Source organism: Vombatus ursinus, unplaced genomic scaffold, assembly GCF_900497805.2.
Source record: "Vombatus ursinus unplaced genomic scaffold, bare-nosed wombat genome assembly UNPS02014781.1, whole genome shotgun sequence".
In the NCBI taxonomy this organism is placed as follows: domain Eukaryota; kingdom Metazoa; phylum Chordata; class Mammalia; order Diprotodontia; family Vombatidae; genus Vombatus; species Vombatus ursinus.
The window spans coordinates 39048148-39056375 of record NW_020954559.1 but is presented as its reverse complement, the minus strand read 5'-3'; the positions used below and the strand labels follow the sequence as shown (position 1 = coordinate 39056375).

The 8228-nt window shown below is 38.3% G+C and overlaps 1 protein-coding gene across 4 annotated transcripts in view; it reads right to left on the bottom strand.

The window, feature by feature from the left end:
* Nucleotides 1-8228, bottom strand: part of LOC114046325 (transmembrane and coiled-coil domain-containing protein 3) — a 73154-nt gene that overhangs the window by 26228 nt on the left and 38698 nt on the right. For 2 of the 4 annotated variants that reach the window (XM_027866626.1, XM_027866628.1), the window contains exons 7-9: nucleotides 7639-7825; nucleotides 5321-5438; nucleotides 1549-1614 (exon numbers count right to left, since the gene is read on the bottom strand). In XM_027866626.1, the coding sequence (XP_027722427.1) occupies nucleotides 1549-1614; nucleotides 5321-5438; nucleotides 7639-7825 (371 nt within the window). The remainder of the gene's footprint in view (nucleotides 1-1548; nucleotides 1615-5320; nucleotides 5439-7638; nucleotides 7826-8228) is intronic. The other 2 variants (XM_027866625.1, XM_027866627.1) reach the window with 1 other exon arrangement.

Below are 8228 nucleotides of genomic sequence, written 5' to 3'. Positions count from 1 at the left end.
GAGAGAGAGAGAGAGAGAGAGAGAGAGAGAGAGAGAGAGAGAGAGAGAGCACACAAGCACAGAGTGCCTGGCACATACTAGGCACTTAAAATTTTTTTTTTATTAACATATCTACTATGGACCCATGTGAATTCTTCTTTGAGACTAGGATGGCTAGGATACTTGACCTTGAAAATAAAGTCAACATAAGTTCTTACATTAATTATATTGAATGTGACAATATTTTTAAAAATTTTGACTCAAGGAAAAATATTACTAAAATAAGCCTTTCCCTCTTAATCCTCTTGATTAAAGTTAAAGAGAATCTAAACAAAAACTTATATTCTCCCTTTTCATGTTAATTAAACTGTACAAATTAATTACTAAATTAAACTGTACAAAAATATATTACTAGGTCAAGAATACGCAATTTCATCAATGTAGACATGCCTCCACTAACAAAAGATTGTGATCCCTTGGTAATTTAGGATCCCACAGCTTTCAAAGTAAAAAAATGAATCATGCCCAGTGGCCAATCTGATAAAGAACCTCTCAGAATTTAGCTTGCCCGGTCCTCAGATCACAGAGAAACAGTCACTCTCTAGGCTCAGCCTTACCAGCTTGATAGAATCTGCTAGAGATTACAACCTACTAGGAAAACCTTTGGGAACCTCGGGTCACCTACTGGACATGATGAGGCACTGGAATAGGGCTTTAATGTAGGTATACAAAAAATAAAAAGCCAGGCTGAGAGTAGGCCCACTATTTTCATAAAACAAAATTTATTAGTCAATATATTACTGAGAGGAATATATGCAAAGGATGCTACTAACTTCCCACAGTGTAAGTATCATTTTTAAGCAGGAAAATTCAAAAGAGTGGAGGAATTTTGACTTATATTATGTAGGGCTCAAATGTTAATTTTTTTTCAGTCAGGTTTGGAAAACTATTTTATGTTCCTTGGTTATTAGTCAAGCTTAAGTTACTTCCTATAAAATGATGTTGTATTAACTTAAATAAATTAGCAGTGAGTCTTTCAAAACAATTATAACAGACTTATTTGAGTGATACTACCACAGCTGAAAACTTTTGGAAAACTCCTTATTTGGAACTGTATTAAGAGCCTGTTATTATCTTTTGAATGTAAGTCAGTCAACAAACAGTCAGTGCTTGCTATGTGCCAAGTCCTATGCTAAGCGCTGGGAATACAAAGAAAGGCAAAAAACAATCCCTATCCTCAAAGGGGAATACATATAATATATATACATGGAAGATATGTAACAGAGGAGGTGAAGGTAATTCTGAAAGGAGAAGTCATCTCTTTGGAGAAGATATTTATCTTTTGAGGGTGTCTTTACTTTTTGGAAATAGCGAAAGGTTATCCAGAAACAAGTCTAGTGAATAAACTGGATGATCAATCAGTGATAATATCATTTTAGGTCAGAGCAGGAAGCTATCAAGTAACAAAATTGATTCTTATAAAATAACTGAAAGTAATTCCAAAGCACCAAAAAGATTTTAAGCATCAGTTTCTGCTCACTCAGTAAACGATAAATGTATATTCCATACCTAACTTGTCTCTGCAGCATCATGTAAGATGGAGGCACCTGCGCCGGAGGTGGCAGGGACCAGCTTCTGGTAAAAGACACATAGTGGGAGCTGGAAAGGGTGACATCTTTAAAACTAGCAGGCTTGGACAGTCCCGATCTGTTTTCAATGGCACCTAGGGATAAAGGAAGGTCTTGCTCCCCTGTAACATGGGCACCATGTACTAAGCTGGGTGTGGGGACAGCACTACCTCTGAGAACTGCACTTGAGGCTTTGGTCTGTTTCAGTTGTCCATTTCAGATCAAGGCACAGGCAGTAGAGACCCTGGACCTGGAAGCCAAGATTGCAGTCTAGATGCTGCTGCCAGCCTGGCAGGGATGCCCTGAAAAGCCAGGGTGCCCAGACACAAACCTTGGGAGGCTTTAGACTTGGAACTTGGTGGAGCTATCCTACACAGAAACTGCATTAAGCTGTGACTCTAATCTCCTCCCCAGAGATTGAAGTGGTATAAGGTGGGGAGGTAATTATGCTCCCCAGATGTTGGGAGGGGGTGTTTATATGTTTGTTCTTGTAATAGCTTTGAAGTAAATATTCCTTTGTAAAAGTTAATATGACTGTTAAGTGGTTAGGTGGAACTAGGGTGCTAGAGGCCCCTAAACTTGGGAAGAACAATCATGGAGAGAGACATTGCCTAACTTCCTTATCAGAGAACCTTGGGGGAAAAGGTGAAATGTAACATACCTGGCTATCAGGCAGCATAGGCCAGGGCAGTTAAACAATGTGAGCCCTCACTGAGGCAAGGCAATCCTTTTATATCTCCCTTATTGATTCACTGCCCCACCCCCACACAGCAGCTTTTCCAAACCATCTGTCTTCAAATCTACCATGGCTCTCTCACCCCGACTCTCTCAGTGGAGAACCTTGCCTCACATTTCACTAAAAAATCTCAGGCCATTTGCCAAGAGCTTCCTCTTTCCCTCCTCCTCATCTCATATCATTTAAATGCCTTCCCCCACCATTTCCTCTTTCACTTATGCCAAGGCAAACCTCTGTATATGAAGAAGTGATCTCATCTCATCTCCTCCAGCTTGTATCCCCAATCTTACTTATCCTTAAACTCTCCTCTTCTGCTGGCTGCTTCCCTGCTGCCTACAAATATGTCTATGTTTCAGATCCTTAAAAAACCTTCCTGTCATATGCTTATTCCCAGGAGCTTTCATGCTCCATCTTTCCTCCCTTTTGTGGCTAAACTAGAAGGCTGTCTACAATTAAGGCCTCTACTTCTTTTCCTCTCACTTTCTTCTTAGCGCTCTGCAGTCTGGCTTCCTCCTTCATTGTTCAACTGAATTGGCTCTCTCCAAAATTACCAGTGATCTCTTTAATTACCAAATCTAATGGCTTTTTCTCAATCCTTTCCTTTTTGACTTCTCTGCAGCCCTTCACATGGTCAATGACCCTCTCCTCCTTGATACTCTCTTCTCTCTAGGCTTTCATGACATTGCTCTCTCCTGGTTTTCCCCCTATCTGCCTGACCACTCCTCCTCAGCCTCCTTCGCTGAATCTTCATTTACATCATAACTACTGGGTGTCCCCCAAGGCTGTCCTGGACCCTATTCTCTTCTCCCTCTGTATTACTATACTTGGTGATCTCATAAGCTCCCATGGATTCAATTTTCATCTCCACTTTCAATTTTTTCATTTTTCATCTAGATGGTTCTCAGATCTATTTGCCAGCTCCAAATTCTCTCCTGAGCTCTAGTCTTACTGCCTATGAGACATGTCAAATTGAACGCCCAGTAGACATTTCAAACTCAACATGACTAAAACTGAGCTCATTATCTTCTCCCCCTTACCCTGTCCTGAGGGACAAGCCTTCCCACTTCCTAACTTCTCTATGACTGTGGAGGGTACCCTCACCCAGTTTCACAACTTAGGTATCATCTTTGACTCCAAGTTCTCTCTCACCCTTTACATAACAATCAGTTGCAAAGTCCTATTTATTTAACCTTTACAACATCTTTTATATATACCCTTTTCTCTCTTGACACTGCCACCACCTAGGTACAGTCCCTCATGCCATGCCTGGGTTACTGAAATAATCTGCTGGTTAGTCTCCCTGCCTCAAGTCTCTCCTCACTCCAGTCCATCTTCCATTCAGCTAGAAAAATGATCTTTCTAAAGCATATGTTTGACCATGTTATCCCTCTTCTCAAAAAAAACTCTAGAACAGGGGTGGGGAACCTGCAGCTTCAAGGCCACATGTGGCCCTCTAGGTCCCCAAGTGCGGCCCTGTGACTGAATCCAAACTTCACATGTGACAGTTCCCCAACCCTGCTCTAATGGCTCCTTAACACCTCCAAGATCAAATAGAACATCATCTGTTTGGCTTTAAAGCCCTTCATAAACTGGCTCTCTCCCCCTTTCGAGTCATCTTATGCCTCACTCCCCTCTAAGTACTCTGAAATCCAGTAACCCTAGCCTCCTTGCTATTCCCCAAACAAGACACTTCATCTCTTGATTCTGACCCTTTTCACTCGCTATCATCTATGCCTAGAATTCTCTCCCTCTTCATCTCTTATCTTCTGACTCCACTGGCTTCCTTCCAGTCTCAGCTAAAGTCTTATCTTCTGCACGAAACCTTTCCTGGTCCTCCTTAATTTGAGGGCCTCTCTTCTGAGACAATCTTCAATTTATCATGTAAATATCTTGTTTGTACATAGCTGTCTGCATGTTGTCTAGCCTCTTAAATTGTGAGCTCCACAAGAGCAGGTCTATCTATCTGTCTGTCTCTCTCAATTACCAGCACTTAGTACAGTGCCTGACACATAGTAGGCATTTAATTAAGGATTCCTGATTTGACTATTGTGAAGAACAACCTTTTTTGAATGTAAAAATTTCTTGTACGTTTATTTTTAGGAAATCAGTTCTATTATGTTATAATCACACTTCCAGTGGCAGTGGGACATCATGGATAAGGGGGCTAGCTGCCCACCCATGGCATTAAATTATTGCCTTGGCATGTATTGGCTGTGTGATCATAGGCATGTCACTTAAACTTCCAGGGCGCCAGACATACCTTTAAGACTATAAATTACAGATAAGTTAGCAACTACAGTTTCCCACATTAATGAAATTAGAGGCCTGAATCCTGTCCCCTCCTTTTCTCCCACCCTGACCAAAGAAGTTGCACCACATATACTAATATTTTAAACTGACAGTGATGCCTGTATCATTAAATTTGTCTTTTAATCATTTATATTACTGTTAAAACATTAATACTCATAAGTTTTAGAACAACAGTAAGACTCTTTAAAAGCAATAAGAATATCTGTGATTTAATCAGTAGTCTGTTGTAGAGAACTCTCAGATGAGATAATTCCTAGGGAGTTGCTAGCCCAGGGTTGCCAAAACCATTAAGACTAGGTGTGAATACAGGTTCAAACTCATCACTGTACCAAATGTCATGCTTTCTTTTTAAAAGGCACCACTGTAGCAAAATCTGCTTCCTTTTGTCATCTGGCTTTTCATTTTTCACACCTTCTACATGAATTCTTTCCCCCCCCTTTCACCTGAATTTTAACCACCCCCCCCCCCCCAAAAGAAATTCTACCTTAAAGTCTGGGGATTTATTTTTATTGAGATGGAGAATGATGGAGTTACAAAAATCATAAGCTAAAACATAAGAGGAGACATAGATAGCTATACCCTGATAAGATTTTCATTTCCAGAAATATTTCATGAATAACCAACCTGAAAATAATATATTATAAGAGGAAGCATAATAAAATTTAACCTGGAATATGTATTAGCTCCTGCTTGTATAAGAGTTGGCATAATAGCTATGAATAATCCAAGCTGTACATCCTGCGTTACCAGCATGCCAAGAAGCACACTGCTGTAGTCAATATCACCTGTTTGGGAATAAAGAATGGTATTTAAAATACAGGTTTAAAGCAGCATAAAATATCTTACACATATAAATACTGTCATGCTGACTTGGTCTGAAACTTTAGACTAGTCACTAAAAGGGTATTTTTTTGCCATATAAAAACAATGCAGATTTAAAAATTTTTTTCAAGGTAAAATAATAAATATATTTCAAAGAAGATTTTAATAAGGGCTCTTAGAATAAATATGCTTACATCATTTACGTGCCTACAACATTACCTTTCCGTAAGTTAAATAACATTACTGAGGATATTTCTGCATTTGAATCGATGACAAATTTCATTCAGTGCCAGAAAAGTAGATAAGAAGCTTTCTTTCTTAATCCATATTTTGTTCTTCAAGCTAGTCAAAATGGCCTGACCTACATCTCTACTCCCAACTCAGTCTAAACCTCTGACCAGGTTCTAAGTCTTCTTGCCAACCATAGCAATTTCCCCATTACAGAGCTGTCACTGATTGCACAATTAACATAAAGCAAAAAGAAAGTGTGTGAAAGAGAAGGTAGATTTGAAGGTGAGTGGTTCAGAAATAACAGTGAAATGCTAGTAAAAGAACACAACTAAGGGAAAGAAGAGAGGAAAATTGGGTTTTTTTGCATGTGTTTTTTTTTAAACTAGACATTTTATATTTGCTAAGTACTTTTAAAAAAGTATCATGAACTGGTGCATTTTGAAAAGGACCATTCTGGTTTTGATGTCTATTTTTTATTACACTGTGTAACCAGAATTACCCTGGTTTACAAATATAAGCAATGACTCTGCTCTGAGTCACTTTTGGAGCACCTAAATCAGGGGCCCTGAATTCACAAGCAGTAGTTTCTATTTCATACACTTAAGATTTATGAACTCAATAATTTGCAAAATATTGACAGAAGTACCCAATATTCAACCAAAGAATCTGACAGCCTTACTTGAAACCATTAGTTAATCAAAAACATCATCTAAATATACTTCCAAAAATATATTTGAATAGGAGTGATATTTTTCTGGAAAAAATGTTTTTTAAGGAAAATTTTAATGCGTATTTTACAAGAGATTATGTGTATATGAGACTACATTCCTAAAACAAGTCCTGCCATCTGTACCAAAATTTAACCACTATTTTTTTTACTCCTAGTATACTACCAGCTAAAAAATCTCATTTAAGGTTTAGTTCTTCCCATTGACCTTGATTAAAAGAAAAGATGACAGATTCAGAGGTGGAAAGTGACTTAAGAGTCCTCTAGTCCACCCATTTTATAGAAGAGAAAGCCAAAGAATAGAAAGGTAGGATATAGAGGGTGTGAAGTGGCAAAACTCATATTCAAACCCAAGTCTCTGACTCTAAATTCAGCACCCCCCCACCCTCAGTTGTAGTGTTTCTGTCCCGCTTTGTTACTGGCTCCCATGGATGGTGGTGGTGGAGGGCCAGGGCTATAAGCAAGTTTGGCTGTAAGCAAAGATGGAATTCTGCACACAGATCACCAGATAAAATGGAGGCAAATCAGCAGCAACGCCCACCCAGCCTAACTCATCTCAGATGTATCTAGCCAAGCCTTTGAAAAAGTGATTCACCACAGCAGGGTTATTCCATGATAAGTCTGGTAATCCTTTTAAGAGATTTTACAGGATTTAGAGTGCAAAATTAAAATCCAAGGACCTGAAACACCCTAGTTAAAATTTGGATACATTTTACATGTTTGATTCTGTCGTAGTTTTCTATATCCTCAGTATATGCTCTTAAAACTCATCATAACTACAAAAATTCACCAACTATGTCCTGGAAATAGTTTCTGGAAATGCTTTAGGCCAAACAGCATTTTTATCAGTTCTTACATCACTTTTTAATTTCATTTATTTAATGAGTATTAAGCAACAATTATAGCAGTTCGAGTATCATAAATCATATTTGCATTGCATACTCATTTTTTAAACTTCATTTCTTTCAGGACTACAAACTGTCCAAATTTATGGGGCTGCATTTTTCAAAGTCAGTAGTAGATTAGAATTAGATGAATTTATAGGAGCTTAATTCTATTTGTGATACTACCAAAAAGTTTGTCTGTCAAGACCTAAGAAGAACACAACAATCTCAATGCTTTTATCACTTGACTTAACATTAATTTATAAAATAAATTCACTCTATATGTAATTGAAGAAATTCATGTAACAGTATATCACCTACCTTCTTTATCACCTCGGGCACTACCAACAAGGAACCTGGACACCAAGGGTGTGCTTGATAAGGATAAACAAGTAGAAATAAAAACACTTTGTGTTGGTCTGATTTGTAAAAAGTGTCCCCACAATAAGCCAAATGAAATCATTAGGAATGTCATATAGCATGAGCCTTGCAAGGAGATCTTCCATACCTTAAAGAGAACAAATTTATTTAAACATTTTAATAACTTAATAGGCCATCTCCTTTCCAAAGCCTGAGATGCTGCACACACAAATAAAACTGGATTGTACATTTAAACTATGTACTGAACATAACAGCAAAATTTCCACAGCTAGCAACAAACAATTGAACATGTGCCTACTATAACCAGAGGCAGTATGGTGAAGTTCAAAAAAGCAATGAATCTGCAAATCAGGAGACCTGAGTTCAAGCCCTACTCTTGCTACATACTGGTTGGGACAACCTTCCTGAGCCATTTAAACTCTTAGCCTCAGGTTTCTCATCTCTAAAATGGGGACCCTGTTCTACCTTGTTGTTTTGTATATCAAGTGAAATAATGAATGTTACAGTACTTTACAAAGCTTAAAGTGCTA